General features: G+C 39.3%; 1 protein-coding gene across 2 annotated transcripts in view; it reads right to left on the bottom strand.

Moving 5' to 3' along the window:
• Positions 1-1357: 1357 nt before the first annotated feature.
• The window catches only part of LOC149249804 (uncharacterized), a 166935-nt gene continuing 141546 nt past the window's right edge, over positions 1358-26746 (bottom strand). For both annotated transcript variants that reach the window (XM_089458798.1, XM_089458797.1), the window contains exon 2: positions 1358-3285. In XM_089458798.1, coding sequence (XP_089314924.1) covers positions 2185-3285 — 1101 coding nt within the window. In that variant the 3' untranslated portion in view covers positions 1358-2184. The remainder of the gene's footprint in view (positions 3286-26746) is intronic.

Below are 26746 nucleotides of genomic sequence, written 5' to 3'. Positions count from 1 at the left end.
TCCAAGATAAAGACAGGTTGTATTCCCTCATACCAGTACTGTGATATTGTCCAAACAGACACGAACTATGCTCAAGTATAAATTATCGCACCAAAACCCAAGTCAGCTGAAAGTTAAATGAACCGTAAATATGGAAGAAACTAGCTATGCTATTACACTACATATACACTCACTATTGAAACATAAATAATAAATATAGCATAAGCAGCTCTTTTATTAATCACCAAATTAGGGAATTACATAATAGTGCAACCAACAATGACTGAAAGATCAAGAAATCTTAGTATGACAAAGTTATGAGAAGAACTGAGGTTGAACCTAAATTTTTGTTCACTAAAAAACATAAGAGAGCAGAATGTGCCCTCATAAATGGTTGGCGTTCCATAACATTTTTGGGTGATTGTAGATATTCCTGTCACTTTAGCATCCTAGTTGTCAATGCACAGATGGAATCTAAGTTGCATGAAATGCCGAAATGTTTCGGATTTTCCGAAACGGGTACATCTAGAAACGTCACCTCCCAAAAATGGAGACGTTGACTGAAACGTTGTCTGAAACGCCATATATGTTTACATATATAAAAAGAAACTTATAAATAAGTGAATAACACATTATCTTGCAAGAAAAAAGGGAATAAGACCCATAGATGACATTTTAGAACGAAAACCAAGTCTATATTAACTCTCATAGATGATTACATAATGGTCGAGTTTTGATCAAGTTTCAGCCGAGTTTCGGAGTTTCGGGTACGGGTACGTCCCGAAACGTCAGGTTCCTAGAAGTTTCGTGCAACATAGGATGGAATTTTGAAGGTCGCTTGTGCAGGGCTGCTGAGGTGTACACATGCAAGGTACTAGATGTGTGTGCATGCACTGGAAGATGGCAGGCAGAACTGGAATTTGATGCACTAACATTGCAGAGCCCTTACAATCGAGCAGGGGTTCTACCCATCAACAGCGATGGGAGGTAGCCAAAGGCATTGCTCCTTGGTTCCCATGTGGGGGTGCTGCACACCCCATTCATGGACTGGTGCACACGAGTCCACTCACACCCATCTGCATCTAAACTCTAATCATCATGACATTGTAAACAAGTTCCCTGAAGCATATCTCAAGCTTAGTGGTAGCTTGCCAACAAAAAGAATGAAACTCCACTCTCAAAGAATATTATCATCAAAATATTACAAACTCATCTAAGAAAGAAAATAACTCGGCACAAGGTTAGTTTAGTTACACAAGCAAATCTATATAGATATCGATATTAACATACATGGAGTAGTTATTAATCAAAGTTCCCTCCGCAACGTGTCAGTGTTAATCATTAGTCCCATAATAAGGCTACCATTTAAGATTGAAACTTGCTGAATATCATCTGATCTTATTACGTTACACAGAATTACAATTAGGTATGGTATGTTAAACTTGAGATTAGATATGTCATAGAGAGAATCAAAGGATTTGCTGCAATATCATACGAATCTAAGGTACCTAACAGTTGAAATATGCTCTAAAGCCAAGTTCAATGATCACTGTTAATTACAGATGCAACGGTACGCCATAAATGTGCTATAAAATCCTCAGTAAATCACTGTCTTCACTCTTCAATTAATTGAGGTAAAATTGAGTTGCTCCCTCCAGATTCAATTCAATAGCTCTTATTCCACATTGCTCTGCAGCATTAAGCTGTTCAATCCCTTCGAAGTATACTTCAAATAAGTGAACTCTATAAACTGCCTTGGTCCATTGACTTCTTGAGTGTGTACATATAATGCCAACGAAATACCACTATTTGAGATACTCTTTTTCTCTTCTTTTTTTGTGAAGTTGCAATGAATCAGCTGAATTGTATCGACAATACATAATGTTAAAATTGACAAGGCCTTAAAAGTTATCTGGTGGATCTTTAAAGAACTGCAAAGTTTCATATTTAACCACCCAGTAGATGACAAAATAGTGATGGAACATTTACAAAAGAGGGACAGGCCAGGACTTCAAAGCCCACAAGCTGATTGCAACAAGATACATGCAGCCAATAAAGTATGGCAATGAGAAGTGTCAACCGTCTATAGCGTTTTGAGCTCGTTAAAATCTATGGCACAGGAATGCCATGGTAACTAAACTTTGGACTGAGCATGATAATTCTATCAATCGTCACTCGACCAAGGGTATCACTTAAAAGGGTACCCTAATCTGCAATTAGATGCATGTTCTCCATTTCCTCTTCCAGCTCTTTGAACTTCTCAGGCATGCCTTCACTTATATAAGCCTCTTTCATGGTATTAAGTGTTACCTGATCAGGTATACATCCCCTATTCTGCATTTGTTTAAATACTTTCTCCATTTCAGTCACATCTTGAGCCCTTCTGCAGGCATCAATTGTTGTATTATAAAAGGGTGTATCAGGAATAATGTCAGAATTCTCCACATATTGCACAATCGTTTTTATCTGATTGAATTTACCTGCTTTACCATATGCACTGATAAGAGAACAGAAAGTTGCAGAATCTGGATTGGCACCCTCCAATCTCATTTGATTAAAAGCAAACTCCATCTGCCCAATTTCTCCTGTCCTTCCAAATGCATCAATAACAACATTATAAGTTGCAGTTGTCCATGAGAGAGACAATTTTTGCATGTACTCCATGGTCGCAGCCATTTTATCATACAAATTTTCTTTTGCATATGAACTTATTAAGATCTCAAATGTCCTTATATCTGGCTGAATCCCAATATTTTGAAACTTCTGATACCATTTTTCCATTATCTCAATTTTCCCTATATTACCAAAGGTCCTCATAATGGCATTCATTGTCCACTGATCAGGCTTACAATTCTCACTTATCAACATCTGTGCAAGTACATCTTCCATTTCCTGAAACATGCCTGCTTTCCCATATCCATCTATAAGAATATTTTTGGTGACAATGCTGGGCACAATTTCACGGCCTGACATTTCTTCAAGAAGCCTGTTAACATGTTCAAAAAGAGAAGCTTCAAAACAGTACTTTATGAGTATGCTATATGTAAATACATCGGGTTGGCATTGAGGAATCCTTTTCATTTCTTCGAGGATAGCAAATGCCTTGTCAAGATCACCACTTCTGCTATGTGCAGAAATAAGCGCAGTATAAATTTCAGCATTTATTTCACATCCTTCTTCCTTCATCATTTGGAAAAGTGAACAGGCATGTTCAGGTTGTCTGCACCTGCCAAGCAGGACAAGAAGTTTCTTGTAGGTATTAAGCTTTGGTTCATACCATGACTGTTCACGTAGCATTCCAAATACCTGCCATTAACAAGAGGACCAAATAGGTCACTTACCAGGAGAAAACTGGCAGATCAGAGTAAATAAATAATTTGATCATAAGAATCAAGGAATAAATGGAATTGTCAAGATATATTCAAAACTACTTAGTTAAAGCCCAACCGATCTAAACAAACACGTCATAGTTAGAATAAAGCATTTGCTAAAAACATTATACCCCTTCGACTGTTCCAAGGAATTTCATGTTGCTGTGTGAAGAAAAATCCTCAACTCAACCTGAATATGCAAATAATATAAATAATTACATGAAATAAACAGATGAATTTGGAAGGAGTTCCCAGGATTTTATAATCAGAAGCATGCAAAGAATGTTCATGAGTTAAAAGGGGCCCTTGCTGCCAAAAGCATTCTTAGTTGATAACACCTGATGCCTCATTAGATTCTGCAAAACCACATCATCAGTCATGGCTCTGATAATTTACTTAGGCACTGTTATCACGAAATCTAGCACCTTAGTGTAAAGCCTTTCACAAGCCTCAAGGTATTAAGATTAGTAGAACATGGTGTTGGAGTATGTATCTCCCACTTGTCTTAATATGTGTGATCATATTTAATTGTTGAATTATTAGTCATTATTGGTAGAGCTCCAGTTCTCTATGTAGAGAGTTTGTTCCTCATTTTTAGGGAGTGGTTGGGACTAGTTGGATGTGAGAGATTCTCTCCAACAAGATAGTTCCTAGAAAGGTGTGTTGTTGAGATATTGTCTCAATTGGTGGCTAAGATAGTGGAACTATCTTAAGCCTAAGTTTATTGTACTTATAATTGCATTATTATTTGATCAATGTGTAGAGCTCTCGATACATTGTGCGTGCGCAATAATCACTATTCTCTACTATCTTATCATGGTATCAAAGCAAGACTAGGTGTAACTCCCTCATGAGAGAACCTAGGATTATGAAAGAGATGAGAGTTGATAATTTGAGTGTTATGATTTTTTCGTGTCTATGAATTGTCCATCATGACTAAGAGGCGTGATTTAGATATTTCGCAAGTTTTACAAAGAGTACGCTTAGTCGCAGGATTTTGCCGCGTATTAGTCATCACGTTGTTAGGCCTTGCAACGTCGTGGACACACCCCAACCCCTCTACCGTCAAGAGAAACCTGGGCCTACGTGTCAAATAGCCGAAGCCACTCGTGGCATAGCCCGCATATTGATGACTAGATTAAAAAAAGGGAGACCACCACATGTGGGAGCCCTGTCATACTACCATGAAGAAGGTAGGGGACAACAAAGCTTCAACAAAGGTGTAATAGGAAAATTGCAGGAGGACAACAGGGATCTGGAATTCTTGGCGCTGCATCTAAAAGTAGTTGGCCTCGACGAGAACAATGTGAGAAAGTGTACGAGTTATTGTTGTGTATTGCCTTCATGGATCAGTGAAGACATGGATTCACAATAAGTAATATGCTATATGGATTACTCACGAAGATGCAGAAGATTGTTTGGATTGCTCTTCCTATTTTTTTGGTAGCGATATTTCCTTATGCATGCTTGATTGAGATGGGGTGCCATTAGAGCTTGGATTTCACTAACTTAGCAGACAAAGCACCCCTGTCTCCTTCGGCATTCACCGATATTTTTGAAGTAGTCCTAGGTAGGGCTGCCATTTCAAGCAATGGGGAATTTTACCTTGGTGTTTTGGAGATCAATTTGGTGAAGCAAGGGTGAAGTAATGTTTGTAGAATTTGAGCTACAGGGTTTGGTTCAGTTTGGCAATGCGATTGTTATTTCTACTAGGAGAAAGACAAAGCAAAACCTCCAGATAGAGTCAATGTTTGAAGTACACACCTTTGATTATTTTCATTGATAAGATTGGTGTTGTGGTCAAACGTAATGACAGTGAATCTGTGTTGTAAACAAGGACAAAGTCCAGAAAGGGACCTGAGTTGGTTAGCTATGCAACATACAAGCATATGCATTCGGGAAAAAGTCGGAGACGATTCCTCTGCCTACAATTCTAATCAAGAGATGGATTTTCACTACACAAAAACACACAGATAGAGGTAAAGAAATCATCGAACTCGATTTCCCATCACTAATATGGGTGTCAGTGTAGGATGACCACAGATTGAAATTCAAAAGCATGGAATCCATGAATTTAAGGTGGCGTGGATGACTCACATCATTCAGTGAGACATTGGTTGGAATGTGGTAGTATGGTTTGTTGAAGAATCAAGGGAAATGAGGTGTAGTGTGATTCTTCTTGACTTGATAACAATTTGTGGAGTCTTTTTACTTTTCTTGTTAGCTTAATCTTCCTCTTCTTATTAATGCATGTGTGTGTACTTCATCAAACTGCTACCAAAAACATAAGAATAAGAACACAAGATGTTGGGTCTCTGTCAGGACCAAAACCTCTCTTCTCTTGAGAGGAAAACCCTTTAGTAAGTTTCTCTTATTGAAGCTTCTTATTGATCAATGCCAAACCCTAGACCCTTGACTAGAATGTCCTCCAAGCACAAGTCAAGTCCTTTCTCCTTTCTGCACTTAGTTCCCCGGCACTTAGTCTTCCTTGTTTTAGCACTTCGTTCCCCAACACGTCGTCCTCCTTCTTCTTCCGGCACTCCGCTCTTCTTTCAACTGTCGGTACTCGGTAGACCTTGTTGCACTTGCTCTAGAAGAGGTGTTTTATCCTTGATCCTTAGTACACATAAGGAGGCCTTTCTCTCTTGCCCAACCGAGCTCTTACTTGAGATATAGTTGCAGACCTGTTATTACAGTAGTGCAGCCCTGTTTCTTTGCACGTGTGAGGGGATTTCTTGTGAGATTTCACCTCTTCCTTCTTCGCTTGAGTGAGGGGCCTTATAGGCCTAATTATCTAGCCCAAACAATGAAGTTTATGTGACTGTGATAGAGGGTTGTTATGACTGTAGGGAGACCCTCTCCTTTTCGCACGTGTGACTGTATTCAGCCCTAGAACAAACTTCCAAGGCTCGGTATTTCGTCTTCCTCCTTCATTGCACTAGAGGCTCCTTTTCTTTGCTCTTCCTTCACCTTAACTCGTCTTCTATACTCGCTGATTTCAGAGGAATGGATGCTTGACGTTGGAGTGGACAACTTCTATATATAGAGGACCATCCCTCCTTTTAGGCCAACTTGAAGACTGTTTGCAAGCCGACTTGCTATCTTTGCTTCGGATGGCTTCTTTGGTGGTGTCACATGCTTGGAGGAGACTTGACTTTGCTTGGAGGGTTATTCTTTGACTCTTATACAAACATATACATGGAGTAACATGCCCTTAAGGTCTTCAACATTTTCTTTTGACCATTTGACTCACCTATCGCACTTTAACATGTGCTAGACCTATTTCAATGAGCAAGAAACTCATTGACATATATTATAAAAATAAATTTTATTTTCTTGAACAAATACAAATATCAAAAGTACATTTATGAAGACCGAACCTAGTTACATTTCCTTCAACACTCTCTCTTAACTAGGGAGGTATTCGTACACATTACAAGGTGTTTGGCTATGTTTCAATCTTGAAGAATTCACACAAGAGAAACCGGATTTGCAATCCATCTGTTATAACATCATAATAACCAACATTGTTTCCATAGCAAGGCCTTGACTGACAACTCTATCTCTCAATAGATCAGAGCACAATGTTGGCGAGACCAATGACTTATAGACACCTTAGTCATTGTCTCTCAAGGTACATACCCACCCGAGTGTTCACTGAGTATGACCTTCTAGGACTATTCTTGCCTTGGGTCCCCAAACCTCAAAGAATATCGGTCCTCTTGCCTACTCTTGTTTTGGATGCCCTACACATCCTCAAAGAATATCGATCCTCTTGCCTACTCTTGTCTTGGATGCCCTACACATCCTCAAAGAGTATCGGATGCCAGATGATTACCCAATCCTCCCATTCTTTCTTCCCAAGTGAAGACAAGAATGTTGTGTCTATCTCTTCCTCTTAATTGAGGAAGACATGCCCAAGTTTCCTCTGACAAGGAACTTGCCCAAGCTCCTTTGTAGTTGGGAACTTGTTAGAACTCCCTCTTAACTAGGGACTTGTCCATTCATCAGCAACTTCTTTTTCATGGGTCCTTCAGCTGCTTGATCTCCTTCTTTCCTTCAATGTCATGAAGTCTTTGTTTGAACTTCTTCTTGGTAGGGCACCGACCATCGATCACTTTCCTTCCTGGTTTGTCATGTCATTGCTCCCTTCGTGGAAAGTGGCCTTCTTGATATATATCAGGTCCTTTTGTCATCTGGCTACTCCTTTGTCATCTTGTCTATGCTTCAGAATACTTATCACATGGATGCTTAGTTGTACTTGCTTGTTCCCATACTTTGATTTAGTAGCCCTTCATGACTTCATCCTGATATTGCTTCAACATCAAATGGTGCTTTTGCTGGATGGCTTCTTCATCATGACATCTTTGTAGAGTTGAATCAATTATCTGCACCTTACTATCTCCAAGGCCTTCATAGGTGTCAAGGGTCCTTTGATCTTTTTCTTCCTTTGTCAGAGTTGTCATGCCTTCTTTCGGGAGATGTTAATGAATCTTGTCAGATAGTGATTCTTTGTGACCATGGTGTTCTTCACATGCTTGATCTCTTTCTTCATTTGCTTCTTCTTGGATTGATTAGTCAACCAACTTATACTCCTTATGGGAGCACTTCTTCATGTTGACCTTTATTGCATTGTAGTACATGCCTTTGAGCATATCATTGGTGAAAGAGATCCTTTTATTCTTGATCATGCTTCTAGAACTTTTCCCATGACCCAATATATATGATGACATGACTTAAACTTTGATGCATACATACCTCATCTTGATTCTGCTTTGATCATCTCGGCTTCATTTGATAGTTCTCCTCGATTGGTGTAGCCTTTCTTGCTTCATCTTCTCTTGCCTGCATATCATCCTTTCTTGAATCCCATAAATGGGACTCCCAATGAGACATCTGCCCTTATGTATGAACCTTCTTTTGAAGATTCTATCAGAGGATCTTGAAGACCCTTATCTTGCAAATGTTTCTTGCTTTGATGATGGAGGCCTTCTAAGAATTTTAATCATGATCAATTATTCGTTTATTGGTCCTATAATAGGTATGCTCCTTCTATATGAATATCTTGAGCTATATCTACACCATGCTCCTATATTCTAGAAGATATCTTTAACCATGCATTCTATTCTATTTCTATATGCTCCTATACTACTCAAAACTTTGAAAGAAGACTTTAAGTAAAGAGGTTGACTTAGTCATAGTAGAGATCTGGAGGATCTTCCTTTTTCTGCTTCTTGTCTTCTTCTTTCACTTCTTGAGTTACATGAGCTTCTTCCCTTTTTCTCTTGTTGTTGTTGTCCTTCTTAAGTTTAGGACAATCCCTTTTGTAGTGTCCATATTCTTGGCATCCAAAGCATTGGACTTTGGACATATCTCTATTGCTTGATCTTCGTGGACCAAATTTTCCCTTTCTCTTGGCCATGGTAGCAAATGCTTGCTCCTTTGATCCCACATCATCTTTTGCTTTGAGTCTAGTTTCCTCTATCTTGCATAGAGACCATAGTTCACTTAGTGGGGTAGCTTCCTTCTTGGCATATATGCTTGATGTGAAGTTGCCCCAATCCTCAGGTAGAGCATTGAGTACTGCAGTTGTCATTTCTCTATCAAACATGACTTCCCCTAACTCTTGAAGTTAATCCCTCATCTCAAAGATCTTCATGAAGTAGGGAGCTATTCCTTCCTTTGATATCTTCATCTTGTACAAATCATTTCGTAGAGATATCACTTCTCCAGCTGTGCTTACCGAGAATAGCTCTATTAGTTTATCATAGATTTCTTTTGATGTTTCAAATTTGGAGACATAAAGAATGAGAGAGTCTTTGATGGATTCTATTAGAATCCTTTGAGCTCTTGTCTCATCCTTATTGCGCTTGGCTAAGGCTTGAGTTTGCTCCTTAGCAGGGATAATGATATTCCCTTTGATGAAGTCTAGAAGTTCATTATCTTTGAGAAGTAAATCAGTCCTCTTCTTCCATGCAAGGAAGTTAGTGGTCCCAACCAATTTGTTGCTTTCCTTGCAAAAAGACATTGAGGTATATTCAGAAGGGGACATATACTTACTTGATAGAGTTTGAGATGTAGTGAACTTGCTTTCTTCTTGAAGACTTGATGGCTTGCCTTCCTTAGATCTTGATGCTCTTCAAGTTGCTTTCTTCAAATGGACTTGCTTGATGATGAGATTTGCTTGATGACTTGACTTGTAGTGCTTTTCCTTTTTGAAGATGGTGTAGCTTGATGTAGGTCCCTCTTTGATTTTCTCTTCTTGTAGGTACCTTTATACAAGGCTTTTCTTCTTGCTTAGTAGTCTTCTTTGATGGATAGTAGATAGTAGATCTTATTGTCATTGATGTGATTGAGACTTCTTGGCTTGATGCTTCAATCTTGTAGATGTTCTTGAGATGTCCTTCTCAGATGAGTCACCTTATGAGTGTTCTTGAGATGCTCTTTCCTTGATGTGTCACCTTAGCTTTGATACCATGTTGAAGAATCTAGGGCATTGATGTATAGTAGGATTCTTCTAGACTTGATAACAATTTGTGAAGCACTTTTACAATTTATCTTGTTAGCTTAATCTTCTTCTCTTCTTATTAATGCATGTGTGTTTACTTCATCAAACTGCTACCAAAATACAAGAAACAAGAACACAAAATATTGGCTCTCTGCCAGCGCAAAACCTCTCTCTCTTAGAGAGGAAAACCCTTTCGTAAATTTCTCTTATTGAAGCTTCTATTGATTAATGCCAAACCCTAGACCCTTGACAAGAATAGCCTCCAAGCACAAGTCAAATCCTTCTTCTTGCACTTTGTTTTCCAGCACTTCGTCCTCCTTCCTTCTTCGACTAGAGATAGACCTTGTTTATGTGAGCTCTAGAAGAGATACTTGTCTTTTATACTTAGTGAGATCCTTCACCTATGGAGACACCTTCCTTTTCTTGACTAACCGAGTTTCTTCTTGATGTGTAGTTGTAGGCTTGATGTGACAGCACAACAGCCCTAGTTTCTCGCACGTGTGGGTGGTTTCCTTGAATATTTGACTTCTTCTATCTTCGCTTGGGAGAGCCTCTTCTTCGCTCTAGTGGGAGGCCTTATAGGCCTAAGTTACTAGCCCAAACAATGAGAGATATGGGACTGATATGCTGTTGCTGTTATGACTGTAGAGAGGCCTCTTTTTCTCGCACGTGTGATTGTGTTTGACCCTTAGAACAGCCCCTTAAACTTCAGTCTTGTCTTCTCCTTCTTCGCTGCACTAGAGGCTCCTTATACTCGGCTTCTTTCACTCTTTTCTCGACTTCTCTTGCTCGCTGATTTCAGAGGTGAGTTGCTTGTCGTTGGAGGAGTGGACAACCTCTATAGATAGAGGACTGTCCCTCCCTTAGGCCGACTTGAGTTTTCTTCATCGTTTTTGCTCCTTTTGGTGATGTTGTTGCATAGAGAGGATTTGTCTTTGCTTGGAGGGATATTCTTTGACTCTTATACAAATATATACATGGTGTAACATGCCCTCAAGGGTCTTCAAACTTTCTTTTGACTCTTTGACTCACCTATAGCACTTTAACATGTGCTAGACCTATTTCAATGAGCAAGAAACTCATCAATAAATATAACAAAAATAATATTTCTTTTCTTGAATAAACACAAATATCAAAAGTACATTTATGAAGACTGAACCTAGTTACACTTTCTTCAACATAACAGCTAACCCAAAAGAAAGGATAATGGAAAATGGGAATAGAAATGTCACCTAAAGAAGCCTCATTGGAATCCTAAGTTCATAATGACTTCGAATATGTATTCAATACTATTGTACCATCCTTGGAACTTTGTCTCCTAGAGTAGGGGACCTGCTAAATATGGCAACTCCCCCCAATCTATACAAAACTGTCTAAATCATCACTGAATCAATCCTACAACTAGTCTCCCTAGGAATCAACCCCCAGCTTGTATCTGTAACTATTTGTGAACTTCCAACCTGATGAAATGTCCTAGTCTTTAATGCCCCAAATTTGCAAGGGGCAAATTTAGGGGCTAACAAGATGTCATGCTAAAATATGCCATCATGGAGAAACAAGCTTATGCATTATTCAAGTCATTGAAGGATTTCAAAGCATATGTTAGATATTCTAAGGCAGACACCTATGTTACCCACTCAACGGTAAAAGATATATTAGCTCGACAAGATTGCTGAAGAGTTAGAGGAAAATGAGTGGCTAAGATTCAAGAATATGATTTGGAAATTAATCCTACCAAGTTGATAAAGGGCCAAGATTTAGCCCAAATATTAACCAAACGAGATGAATCTACCCTGGGAATGAAGGAAGAAACTTTCCTTATGATCGTCATGGTGATGAAAGAGTTGGAGCAACATGGATGGTATGTTGATATTATTTATTATCTTGAGAAACTTACATGTCCAAAACACCTAGCCAATCATAAGAGGAGAGAGTTAAGATTAAAATCCTCTAAGTTTTGCTTCAACAATCAAGGCTCGGGATGGAGAAATCTAGAAGGATGGATCCTTTGATGTGTAGAATCTAAGTCAATGGATGAATTTAATTAAGGGCTATGTGGTGGACATCACGTAGCAAGGACCACGACCCACAACATTTTGACATGTGATTATTGTTGCCACAAAATCTAGCAAGCTCGATGCAAAGCTTCATTGGGCAGGGCCAGACCTTATGGCAACAAGAGAAAGGGTTGCCACTATTACCTCAAAAACCCTTCTCCTACTCTTTAGCGGTAATTAACCACAAAGGAGGCTTCCCTAGATCACCTAAAGAATATTATAATATATGGCTCAAGGTGATAGATAAGAGGTTTATAATATTGGATAGAGTTCCGACAAGGCCTAAAAAGACCTAGATATTCTATACTAGGGTTCAAATACTCTATGCCTAGACCAAAGACAAGGTTGCTATAAGTTAGGTTTGATAGATATGTAATGACAAGGCATACAATGTCATATAGTAGCCCAATAAAAGATCCTCAAATGATATTCAACAACAAAGAATCAAAGATCTTTCAATAGAGACTAAGATTTGATTAGGGTATTCATTTTCGTCGTTGTTAGGTATGGATAAACAACAAAAAACAAATGACATCAACCCTAAATGGGAGGTATCAACCATGCCCTATCCTAAATTTTTCCTTCACATAATTTATGGATCCAGATCCTAATTTATGCTTTATAAGCCACAAACATCCACACGAAATTCACTCTTATGCATAAATCTGCCCTAGAAACCCTAGTGGCTAACCCTAGACTTCTAGGAGTGAGAGAAAGAAGATGAGTTTTAGTAAAATTTTTGGATGATCAACATAGCAACAATTAGTGCCTTATGCTACTAGGGTTTAATGGAGTCTTTTAGGGTTAAATTTCAAGGGAAAGACTTTGATGGAGTAAGGGGGGATGACTAGGGCATCCACTTTTAAAACCCTAACTATTATTCTTGTGAGGAGAGAAATTAAATATAAGGTATACACATTCAGAGTTTCCTTATAGGCCTTAAAAAGAACAAATTTACATGCAATAATGTAGCAAGATCCCAACAATAGTTAAGCATTTAGTCATGGCACAAATAGAAACCCTACTTCATAAATTCAACATGTAAATTATCACTGATTAAGTATTAAACTTATAAAATTTTCCAAAAGGCACCTTTTTCAATCCCAAAATAACATATCCATACAAAAATTGAATCCCCAAGAAAGTCACACCACAAAAAGATCATATCTTGCCCATAGTAGCGAAAAAGACTAGCTCGCATTCTCTTGGAGAGGAAAAGGATAAAAGGTGTGATGATGAAATGAAAATGAGTGGATTCATCTCTACTTACATGAGACCTAACTCCCTCATTTTTACAAAAAATACAAGGCCCTAATTACAAGTTTACTTTAAGTGTTCCACAAGATAGAGGTTACAAGCCAACTTCATGGCTCAAAAACATAACAGAAGATGCCATAAATTCCCACACGTGTGGGAGAAAGGCCTCCTCAACTATGACATCATCCTCCAAATGAGCCATAAATTCCTCTACTCCCCCAATATCATACAATTGGATTTCCCGACGATTCTAGAGGACCTAGGCAGCGAGAGATTGTATTGCTCGCCTCCCTCACCATCGACCATCAGAATCAGGAGATGTTGACTTCATTAACCTCATCTTCAACTCCCCTTTTGCTTCTTTGGAGTTACATAGTGCAGCAATGACATACTTCGTATCTCTCATTTTTGGTCACTTCATGCGATTTTATACATTCTTTGATTATACTTTTACTTCACTTTAGTCTTATTTTAGTCATATTTTAGCCTTGTTAGCTTTGAAGTTACAATGGAGTTGCATTTTCACTCCCACATGTCTTGTATTTACATCGCATGTATATTCTAGTCTCATTGACCTACTCTTGTGGTCACCCGAGGACATTAATAAAATTATCTTCTCTATATTATCTTAAATGCAACAAGTGTTATGTGGGCCAATAACTGCTTTGTACCCGAAGATGTAGCTCCTAGATCATCGGCATGCCTCCAAGGTGCCTTCATACCAAAACATCATCTCAATGGTGCCCAACGTCACTCTCTAAAGGGAAAGAGGGGTGACGCGACACTCTTCTGTTATGTTATGCAACTAGCGTCAAAATTCCACTTTCGATAGCTCATTTGATGAAGATAATTATTGCATTAAATTCCTCTTTTCGAGAGGACCAAAATCGACATAAAGATCACTCAAATCAGACAAGGACAAGTGTGCTTTTGAATTAAAACCCACTCATGTGCAAATTGTCAAGGTCGGCTTCAACATCATGTAGGCTCATGAAGCCCAAACGACATGTCTTTTCACCCTCATCGATTCATATAAATACAAGAGACCTTCATCCTCATTTGGCACTTCATCACCTCACATCACATCTTCTCTCTCCTATTCCTATTGGTTCGTACAACTCAGATTGGAAGGATTTCTCTCTCTCATGTGAAGGACAGGTGGTTGTTTCTGAGTGGACCAAGTTGCCAAAAATTGAAGGTTTGTTGCAGGGCAATGACCAGCGTTGACCAAGGTGAAATTGACATCATTTATTTCGGTTTTGGGTGGAAAAATTCAATTTTTGCAGACCGCATTGAAGGACACTCAAATCAAGGAATTCTGAGCAGTTTGACTGACATTGACTTTCTGATTTGACCGCAGAAAATTGCAGACTGTGACAGCAGTGTTTCTCTCTCCATTGACTAAGTTTGACCAAAGTTTTGGAAGTTGTTTTGACTTATCCTTGACCAGCAAAAGAGGCCACATTGACTGGGCATTGACCAAATTAAATTGGACCAAATTTGACCTTGATTTGACTGTTGTTGACTCGACTAGTTAAGGCAATCAACTACTGTTGACATTTTGCAGATTTGATAGTTGACCAGATTTGACTCTTTCTCGTCATCTTTGACATTGATATATCAATCTGATTGTTTGATATTGGATATTGGCTAGTCAAATTTTGACTTTGACTCTTGGATGATGTACTCTCTCTGCTGAACATTTGAAGACAATCTAATAGAAGAAGATTTGCAAGGGTTTTCCCCCTAGTGGGGTTTTTCCCTAGTCATTGACCAAATTTGTGTCTCTTGTCTCTTGGTTGTCTTTCATTGTGCATTTGTCTAATTGTTCTATCTACTATTGCTCTACTATCATTGGATAATTGAAGAAGTGAAATTGTTAAATTGGATGTTATTGGATATTGTTGAAGTAATAGTTGCAGCATAGAACAAATTGATGAAAAATTAACATGGAATCAGAGCTAAGGTGAAGACAAGCCCAAGAGACATAGAGCAAGAGCATCCATTTTCTAGCAGCTGATCGAAAAAGGGAAAAATCTTTTGGTAAAAATGTCTTCCTCTTTCTTCAAGGAGCATGAGAAGTTGGGTGACTCATCTAACTTTGTTGCATGGAAAGTCAGGTTGGAGATCATAGCTAACAACAATGATGTTTTGGACTTCATTCAAGGAAGAGTACCTGAGCCTCTCGAAAATGATTCCGCTACTGTCAAAAACAAGCATAAGAAAGGTGAGTTAAAAGCAAAACAAATTATAGCTGATGGTTTACAAGATAATCTACTTGCGTATGTTGAAAATTTGAGAAGGTCTAAGGACATGTATGATAAGATAGTTAGCATGTATGAAGTCAACAATTTGAATGAAATCATCTCTTTGAAAGATCAACTCAAAGACACGAAGATGAACAAAGGAGAATCCGTGCAATCATACATTATGAGGATATCTCGTCTTAGAGATCAATTGCAAAGAATTGGGGAAACCACACCTGACAAGGAATTGGTGATTGTAACTCTTAGAGGCCTCCCTCCCATTTGGGAAACCTTCATTACTACTATAAGCAACAACAATAGCTTCCTGTCATTTGATGAGCTTGTTGGAAAGCTCACTCAAGAAGAATTAAGAATGATATCCAGAGGAAGAATTCAAGGATCAAATGAAGGAGAGCCCATTGCCTACGTTGCTCAAGGAAAGAAAAACAATGCAAAGAAAGGAAAGGGAAAGCCATCCAAATCAAGAAAACCTCCTCCATCTAATTGGGATTCCAAGGATTCAAGGCAGCGAGATAGAGATGTTGAGTGCTACAATTGTCATCAAAAGGGTCACTATGCTCGAGATTGTCCCGAAAAGAGAAATGTCTCAAGAAGAAACTCTTCAAGGCCCTACAACAATAACCGTGGTTTCAACAACAACAGGTCATATGAAAGAAGAGACAATAGAAGAAGGAATGAAAGAAGAAGAAACTCCCCCGATGATCGTGAAGATAGTCATTGTCCTCCAAAGAGGTCAAGGAACTCTAGGTATGAAGGCAATGCTACTAATCAATCTAAATACATTCTTATTTCTGCATTAGCTAGTTCATCTCCTCCAGACTCTTGGGATAGTTGGCTGGTTGATAGTGGGGCCTCTCATCATTTTCTTGGATATAAGGAAGTTCTCTCTAATTTGATAGAGAGGGGGACAAATTTGAACATTATTCTTTGTGACAATACCACTCATCCTGTAAAGGGTTTTGGTTCGGTAAAATTTTGTTTGAATTCTGGGAATCTGTCTTGCTTCATGACGTATTATATATGTCGGGATTGAAGAAGAATTTGGTTTTGATATCTGCTTTGGAGGATAAAGGAATGAGGGTTGCATTCATTAAAGGAAAAGTACTTACTTGGCCTGTTGAATCCTACATGAGAAATGCCTTCACATTGGGAACTAGGTTTGAAGGACTCTATAGAGTCACTGGAAGACCTCTTCTAGCTATGGTCCATAATACAAATCTTGAAAGCGATCTATGGCACCAAAGGTTGGCCCATCTACACTATGATGCACTTCCAAAATTGAAGAAGTTGGTCTCCAGGATCCCTGATGTTCAAGCTCAACATGATGGAGTATGCCCTGGGTGTGCAAGTGGAAAGAAGACAAGGGAACCATTCCCCTCTAGCGAAAAGAAGATGAAAGAAATTTTTCATCTCATTCATTCTGATATATGTGGTCCTATGCCCGTGCATTCTCTTGGGGGTCATCTCTATTACATCACTTTCATCGACAATTTCTCAAGGAAGACATGGATATACTATTTGAAGCACAAGGATGAGGCATTTGAAATGTTCAAAGAGTTCAAGGCTTTGGTTGAAAATCATACAGGGAAGAAAATAAAAATCTTCAAGTCCGACAATAGCAGGGAATACACCTCAAATGAATTTATAGACTTTTGCAAGAAGGAAGGAATTAAGAAGGAGACCATTGTGCCCTACACCCCCAAACAAAATGGAGTGGCTGAGAGAAAGAACAGGTCCATTGTAGAAGTTGTCCGAGCCATGCTCCATGATCAAAAGTTGCCAAAATTCCTTTGGGCTGAAGCAACAAACACAACAATATATGTTCAAAACAGGGTGACTCATCAAGCTTTGGACAACAAGACTCTCGAGGACATATTCACAAGTGTCAAGCCCGATATTGGTCATCTCCGGATTTTTGGCTGCCCCGTATACTTCCATGTGCCGAAGGACAAAAGAAACAAGCTAGAAGCTACAAGAAGAAAATGTATGTTTGTTGGATATAGTGAAGATTCTAAAGCATTTAGAATATATATTTTTGGTCAAAGGAAAGTTGAAGTTAGCAGGGATGTAACATTCGATGAAGATGTTGCCCTTAGAAAAGTAAGGGATCTCCCTCCGCCTCCTCCTCTTGAAGACAAGAGTGATGATATGGATATTCTAGAAGGTCCTTTTATGCCTGAATCTGAGAAGGACATCATTGATGATCCCATGGAGCCTATGGACCCTTTGGATCCTCCTCCATGCGATCCCCCTGCAAGGAAAAGACCTCTTTGGCTCAAAGACACTCTACAAGGCATCAAGAAACATGTTGCTGCTCGTGGAACTTTCAGAGAAAGAAAGAAGCCATGCAGGTACCAAGCATATGTTGTGGCTATGAGCAATATGATTCAAGTTGAACCTAGTACCTTTGAAGAAGTCGTGAAGGAACAAGTCTGGAAGGATGCAATGGCTGAAGAATATGAGTCTATTATGAAAAATGACGTATGGGATATTGTGCCAAGATTGAAGGGAAGATCTCTGGCAACCTCCAAGTGGCTCTATAAGATCAAGCATGGGACTGATAGAAGCATCGAAAAATACAAGGCAAGGTTCGTAGCCTATGGATTTTCTCAGAAAAAGTGAGAAGATTATGATCATATATTTTCTCCTATGGCCCGATATACAACCATCCGTTCGATAGTATCCCTTGCTGCAAGTCAAGGATGGACTCTCCATCAAATGGATGTGAAGATCGCTTTCTTACATGGTTTGCTGCAAGAAGAAGTGTACATTGAACAACCTCCAGGATTTGAAGTTCATGACAGGAAGACCCATGTATGCCGATTGAAGAAAGCTCTCTATGGATTGAAGCAAGCCCCCCGTGCTTGGTATGCTCATATCGACAGTTACTTGATAAAGCTGGGATTCACAAGGAGCAATGTTGATCCAAACTTGTACTTCAAAACAATCCAAGGTATGCCTCTCATTTTGGTATTATATGTTGATGACTTATTCATGACAGGTGTAGACCCTCTCATTCTAGAATGTAAGAGGAAGTTGGCTTCCAAATTCGAGATGAAAGACCTTGGTTTGATGCACTATTTCCTGGGACTAGAAGTATGGCAAAAGTCGGGTGAGATTTTCGTTTCACAAGGAAAATATGTAGTGAAACCAGTGTTTTACGACTCCGACTCCGACTCCGACTCGGCCGAGGATCGACTCCGACTCCGACTCCGACTCGGTAATGACTCGGCCGGCTCGATTTCAATGACTCGGTCGTTGTAAAAAATACATTAAATATTTATTTTTTTTATAAAAAAACATAATTTTAAATATTTTAAACATAATTTTAAAGATTTTCATTCATGTTTCCAAACACACAGCATTATAATATAGATGGAAGACAACATATGATCAAAGTAGGCTCATGAACCAATCCATTATATCAAAATGGTACCCAATGGCAATACATAGTCAACTGTCATACATGATCAAAGACTCAAAACAAAATACAAATAACCAAGGAGGCTAGAAATGGCCTCTACAACAAAAGTAAACTGTGATGGTGACCAGACTCCAATACTAGTACTACTGGCTAGTAGCTACTGCCAGAGGAGCCAAGATCATCTCGACCAATCTCTGGATCATCATCATCAGAGTCAGACAAGGGGCCCCATGCCTCCTCCTCATCATCATCGTCTCCAACTGCAACTGTAGAAGTGGTGCCAGTACCACTAGCAGGCTGTGCAGCAGATGCAAGCTGAGATAGAGTAGATATGCGGCTGCGCTTCTGTCGTGGCTGAGCAGAGGAAGCACCTACAACTGGAGTCCTACTCCTTGCTGGCTGTGAGACTGAGGCTGGTGGATCGGGATCTGCATTCAACTGAACAGGCTGAAGTTGATGTTCCAGTTCAAGTTCATCAAGATCCTCATCAGGATCAAACTCTGGTGGACGACTCTCCACTACCCAATCTGATGTTGGATCAATGTCTTCCAACACAATGGGATCTGAATCAGGTCTTTTGTTCAGCAATTGGTTCCGTCTGAGCCGAAGGTTGTATTGGACAAAAACTAGATCATTCAACCGTTTTTGCTCCAAACGGTTTCTCTTCTTTGTGTGAATCCTCTCAAAGACAGACCAATTGCGCTCACACCCAGATGCACTACAAGTTTGACTCAAAATACGAATTGCAAACTTTTGCAATTGAGGGCACTGGCCACCAAAGGCCTCCCACCATTGTGCTGCAAAAAACATAGGAGTGTAATGAATTATGAGTTAGATGAAGGCTGAAGCTCAACAAAATTACAAATTATATCTAACTTTCAAATTATAAATGATTTAACAAACTTTAGTCTTTAATAAAAAAAGTAAAACTGTAAAACCATTAAGAAATTGAAAATTGAAATTTTTGTTTACCTGGCTCATCTGCTTCTCTTGCAATCTTTGCTAGGTTCTTCCCAAAGGTACCTGTTGCATTGCTGAAGGATGTGACCTGTTGATGTATCTGCAGCTGATCAGACTCCGATGGGATCATGCGTTCAATGCAATCAACCAGTCCATCTCTGACCTCCCCCCTCAAAGCTCCTGACTCCTTAGCTTTATAATGATACCGTGGGTTCAAAAAATACCCAGCTGCATGTATAGGGCGATGGAGTTGATTGTTCCATCTTTCATCAATGATTGCCCAAATGGGCCCATACTTTGCCACTCTATCCTTGTATGTTGTCTTTATTTGCTCCTTTGCTTGATCCATAGCCTCATAAATGAAGCCCATAGCCAACCTTTCCCCATCCACCAACCGCAACACCTTAACTAGTGGCTCAGCAAGCTTCACAATCTCTGCTGCCTTTCTCCAAAAAGTTTCATCATGGACTTTCCTTTTCAATTCTCTGCCTTCTGGTTTGTTAGAACAATTGCTTTGATTCCATTCATCACTGGAAAACATCTTTTGCAAGTTTCTATGTTGGGAAAGCATAGATTGCAATGTCAAAAAATGTGTAGCAAATCTAGTGATGGCAGGCCTAATAATATCCTTGCCTCCAGTGTGTTTCCTCATGAGACTCAAAACCAATGTATGATTGTAGATAAATTTTGTTATGCTTTTGGCATTATCTACAGTGTTTCTGACCCAATCTAATTTTCCAATATCCTCAAGCATGAGGTCTATGCAATGTGCAGCGCATGGGGTCCAAAAGATGGTCTTGTGTTTTTCCTCTAACAGTTTACCAGCAAGAACATAGTTAGAGGCATTGTCTGTGATGATTTGAACAACATTAGCCACCCCCACATCCTCAATAACCTCATCCAATAGCTGAAACAACAAGTGGCCATCTTTTACCTTATCAGATGCATCAACTGATTTTAAAAACATGGTTCCCTGTGGGCAGAAGACAAGAAAGTTTATGATGGTACGGTTTCTTTGATCAGTCCATCCATCTGACATGATGGTACACCCTGTTCTTGCCCATGAGTCCCTGAACTCTTGCAAATACTCATTAATGGATTGAATTTCTTTCTGCAAACGAAACCCCCTTAGCTCTTGCATAGTAGGGCCTTTGAAGCCTTTTCCAGCAGCATGTATGGCATCAAACATAGGCTCATAATATGGTGAACGAGCAGCATTAAAGGGGATATCAGCATCATACCACCATCTAGCTATGTAGTCACAAGCAGTCTCCCTCAATTCTTTCTTCCAATGGTCATCTAAAGTGGGCTGAATTTGACCTTTACTAACTTCAGGACCATGTGCATATGATGGAGAGGAGGGAGTGAAATAACTTTTGATAGTCACATCACCCTTCATTCTACCCTTTCCCTTATCTTGAACAGAACCAAAAGAGGGAGGAACATAACGGAAAGGGTTGGATGCCTCAGTTTGAGGGATAGAGGAAGAACCCTCAAAATCATAGTGGGGGTTGGTAGCCATCATTCTTTGTATCTCCCTCTTCCTCCCAATTTCATCCTGTATCTCTTTTTGCCTAGCCTTATCTTCTTTAAATTTTTCAAAGCTGGCCAACAAATTCTTTCTAATCTCCTCAATTTCATCAGAGGGACATGCGGTAATTTGGCCTTTAATCCCTGCCAAGTGTTGTTTCAGCCTATGAATCCCCCCAGGACCTTCCTTAATTTTCCTATGGCAAAACTTGCAATGCATCTGACTATCAACCATTTCAACATATGCCCAAGCAGGATCTTTTGCTCTAGGTGCCATTTTTTGACTAGGAAAACAATCTGAAAATGAAAAAAAAAAAAAAATTGATTCAATGTTCATTTATTTGACAAAAAACACTCTCTAAGCTTTCTTGATATGCACCTAAAATTTACTAAGCAAAAATAGATTTATAGAGGTGGAAAAAAATACCTCTAGGCACAAACTGCCTCCTCAAGCTTGCTCCAAGAATCAGCTCCTCAATGCTGCTCCAAATGGCTGCCCAAGAAGCTCCTCACTCCAGCTACAATGCTCCTCCAAGACTCCTCACTGTTGCTCCAAAACAAGCTCAAGAACTGCTCACTAATTCTCAAAGAAGACTCTCACTCAAATGCATAAGACTGCTGTGAGTGAATGAGAGCATTTGGCTGTCTTAAATAGGGTTTGGGAGGGGAAATGGACCCCAAAAGCATTTAACAATTTACCATTACCCTTTGGAATCCATAAACTGAATTTAACTTTACCAAAAATCACAAAAAAAAGTGAATTTTTTTCATGTTTTACGCTGCCCAGCCGTAGGTTCATTGACTCGGCCGAGTCATAACGGACCCGGCCGGGTTGATCGAGTCACATATGACTCGGCCGAGTCATATGTGACTCGATCAACCGAGCCGGGTTGCTGGCCGGGTCAATGTTTATGGTGATGACTCGGTTCGAAACGGCCGATTCGGAGTTGAAACGGGCGGGTTGTAAAACAATGAGTGAAACTACTAGAGAGATTTGGCATGATTGAGTGAAAGTCCTTGCCTACACCTATGGAGATAAATTTCAAGAAACTGTGTGGAGAAGTCCTTGGACCAAACCTAGCAAACCCTTCTAAGTATAGACAACTGGTTGGTTCTCTGATGTTTCTCATGAATACTCAACCCGATATATGTTTTGTAGTTAACACCTTGAGTTAGTTTATGACTGATCCTCACCGTGTACATTGGGTTGTTGCCAAGCATGTATTGAGATATCTACATGGGACTATTAACCTTGGTTTGAGATATGTCGCTAGAAACATTAGACTACGTGGATCTATAGATGCAAATTGGGTTGGTAATGTTGACGACAGGAAGAGTACTTCCAGATGTTGTTTTAGTCTGGGATCTGCCATGATATCATGGATGAGCAGGAAGCAGAAATCTGTAGCCCTTAGCACTGTTGAGGCCGAGTATATTGTAGCTAGCATTGCAAGTTGTGAAGCAGTTTGGTTGAGGAAGCTCTTTGGAGAGTTATTTGAGTAGGTTTTGGACACGATAATCATCTATTGTGACAACAAGAGTGGGATTCGTTTGTCAGAGAATCTTGTGTTTCACGACAAGTCCAAGCATATCGAGATCAGATATCATTACATCCGTGACATGGTGCAGAGAGGAGCTGTGAGACTCCTCCACATTTCGACAGATGAGCAGATAGCCGATATCCTCACCAAGGTTTTGTCGAAAGGGAAGTTCTTGGTCTTCAAAGAGCAGCTTGGACTGGTTGAGATGACCCTTTCGAATAAGGGTTCGGGTTGATCAAGAACACTAAGCAGTGCTCTCCCCCATTGGTTGAGCTCCCCGAGTGTGGAATAGAGCTATAGGGTTCCTGGGGATGAGAGACCTGTGACTGATAAGATGTTGAGACCTGAGATCTCCCCTAGTCAGAGTATGCCCTAGTTAGCATCCTGCCCACTCTGTGGGATAACCTCTCCCATCTTGCCAACGGGTTGAGGGACTTGGAGTAGGTGGATCTCGCCCAAGTTGGTGGATGCATGTCTTCTACCATTTGACTCTTTAGGGTTAAGATGGATCAGTGTTGTGAAAATCGCGATTTTATTGTTTTATCGCGATTTTTTCGATAAAACGATTTTATCGCGATTTTTATATGAATTTATCGCGGGTAATTTTTTTGCATGATTTTTATGAAATTATCGCAATAAATTCGAATTTATCGCGATAACAATCAAAATTATCGTGGGGGTCTCCGGCAGCGAGGTTTTATAATGTTTTTCTTGGTTTTTTTTATGAGATCATTTGCACAGTCGGGGCAACGAGGTTTTATAAGGGATGCTAAATGTTCGAAATGCAATTTTTTTTTGAAAGAAACAAATAATTTTTTAGTGGGGCAGCTTAATGATCAAGTCTAGGCCCTAGTATTGATATGCTATTCATGGTAATGTTAAATTCTTAAAGTAAAAGGATGAAAATGAAGATTAAGGAGAATGTCATCCCTTTTACTTAAATTTTTAAGATTACCATGAAATGACTCAGGATGTTTGAGAGTGGTTCCAGCCTCATTGGATTTCATATGGAGAAAGTAGAATTTTAGATTTCATTCAAAATGCAGCAGACTTATCAGTTTTTCAGGACTGGGAGATTGTAATGTTTCCAGGTGACACCACATGCCCGGGCTACCCCTGCCACCAGTAGAGGATCTGGTCTACCTCCTATAGCTCCTACTTCTAGTTCTTCAACTTCTAGAGCATAACAGACTCCACTACCAACTCCACCAGCACCAGCATCTACATCTAGAGGGAAAGGGAAACCTGTGGCATTTTCTCGCAAGAGGGGCAGAGGAAATCAATAGGATTAGACTTTAGTTATTTTCTTCATTTTATTGTATATGACATTATGACATTATGAGATACATCATTATATTTTTTGTTGATATTTTGAGGCTGAGTTGGGACTCAGGAGTCAGGACTTACTATTTAGGACATGATTCAATGTTATGTGTGATTTTAGCACTAGAAATGACATTAAACATCTCATATATTAGTTCTTTTATCATATTTATGTGTCAATGTATTTATTTTATGTTGTAGATGGTTTAGATATTAAAAAAATGAAAAAAAAAATGAATTTTTTGTACCTAATGATTTTTTCCCGATTATTTCCGATTATTTCTCGATAATTACAATTTTTTCCTCGCGCCGATATTATCCCGATAATGATTAATGCAACATTGAGATGGATGATTAGGGACAATGGGGTAGAGTGTGATCCTTACCTCTAGTAAATTGGTCTTACGTATTGTCAGGGACTTTGGGATAGAGTGTGATCCCTAGTCTTGGGGTAGGTTGGTCTCGCCCATTGTCTTTGGTTCAGGTGGTAGCTATAGCTCTCCGATGATGATGATGATTCCAAGTGGTAACAGAGTCTCCTCGATGGTGATAGAGGCGGGGTGCTAGATGAAGCTCCCCTGCAGCATTTCTTCTTCTTTAGATTCGAGAATGTTTAGCATGAGATGAGTAGAGACAAGCAGAGATGGTACATGATGATCGATGAACAAATATGGACAAGTGGAATTCTCCCTAGTTGAGAGGGAGTTTTAAATTTTGCAACCAGGGTCAAAATTCCACTTTAGGCAACTCATTTGATGAAGATAATTATTGCATTAAATTCCTCTCTTCGAGACAACCAAAATTGACATAAAGATCACTCAAATCGGACAAGGAGAAGTGTGTTTTTGAATTAAATCCCACTCATGAGCAAATTGTCAAGGTCGGCTTCAACTTCATGTATGCTCATGAAGCCCAAACGACATGTCTTTTCATCCCCATAAATACAATAGACCTTCATCCTCATTTGGCACTTCATCACCTCACATCACATCTTCTCTATCCTATTCCTATTGGTTCATACAATTGAAATTGGAAGGATTTTTCTCTCTCATGCGAAGGACAAGTGGTTGTTTCTGATTGGGTAGAGTTGCAGGAAAATTGCAAGTCTGTTGTAGGGCATTGACCAAGATGAAATTAACATCATTTGACTTCAGTTTTGGGTGACAAATCAATTTTTGCAGGTCGCATTGAAGAACACTCGAATCAAATAATTATGAGTAGTTTGATTGACGTTGACTTTCTGGTTTCACCGCAAAAAATTGCACACTGTGACAACAATGTTTCTCTCTCCATTGACTAAGTTTGACCAAAGTTTTGGGAGTTGTTTTGACTAATCCTTGACCAGCAAAAGAGGCTACATTGACTAGGCATTGACCACATTAAATTGGAGCAGATTTGACCTTGATTTGAGCATTGTTGACTTGACTGGTTATATCAATCCACTGTTGTTGACTTTTTGTAGATTTGACAGTTGACCAAATTTGACTCTTCCTCATCATCTTTGACATTGATATACTGATTTGATTGTTTGATATTGGATATTAGCTAGTCAAAGTTTGACTTTGATTCTAGCATGATGTACTCTCTCTGTTGAACATTTGAAGACAATCTAATAGAAGATTTGCAAGGGTTTTCACCCTAGTAGGGTTTTTCCCTGGTCATTGACCAAATTTGTGTCTCTTGTCCCTTGTCTTTTAGTGTGCATTTGTCTAATTGTTCTGTATCTACTATTGCTCTACTGTCATTGGATAATTGAAGAGGTGAAATTGTTAGATTGGATGCTATTGGCTATTGTCGAAGTACTTGTTGCAACGTAGAACAAATTGATGAAAATTTAACATGGAACAGAGTTAAGGTGAAGACAAGCCCAATAGACATAGAGCAAGAGCATCCATTTTCTAGCAGTTGATCGGAAAAGGGAATAATCTTTGGTAAAAAAGTCTTCCTCTTTCTTCAAGGAGCATGAGAAGCTGGGTGATTCATCTAACTTTGCTGCATGGAAAGTCAGGTTGGAGATCATCGCTGACAACAATGATGTTTTGGATTTCATTCAAGGAAGAGTACCTCATCCTCCCGAAAATACTTTCGATGCTATCAAAAACAAGCATAAGAAAGGTGAGTTAAAAGAAAAACAAATTATAGTTGATGGTTTACAAGATAATCTACTTGCATATGTTGAAAATTTGAGAAGGTCTAAGGACATGTATGAAGTCAACAATTTGAACGAAATCATCTCTTTGAAAGATCAACTCAAAGACACGAAGATGAACAAAGGAGAATCCATGCAATCATACATTATAAGGATATCTCGTCTTAGAGATCAATTGCAAAGAATTGGGGAAACCACACTTGACAGGGAATTGGTGATTATAACTCTTAGAGGCCTCCCTCCCATTTGGGAAACCTTCATTACAACTATAAGCAACAACAATAGCTTCCCGCCATTTAATTAGCCTGTTGGAAAGCTCACTCAAGAAGAATCAAGAATGATATCCAGAGAAAGAATTCAAGGATCAAATGGAGGACAGC

The sequence above is a fragment of the Pinus tabuliformis genome, chromosome 7, assembly GCF_031772625.1.
Source record: "Pinus tabuliformis cultivar Carrire ecotype Pingquan chromosome 7, CPIR1, whole genome shotgun sequence".
Classification (NCBI taxonomy): Eukaryota; Viridiplantae; Streptophyta; class Pinopsida; order Pinales; family Pinaceae; genus Pinus; species Pinus tabuliformis.
This window is presented reverse-complemented; position numbering and strand designations above follow the sequence as displayed.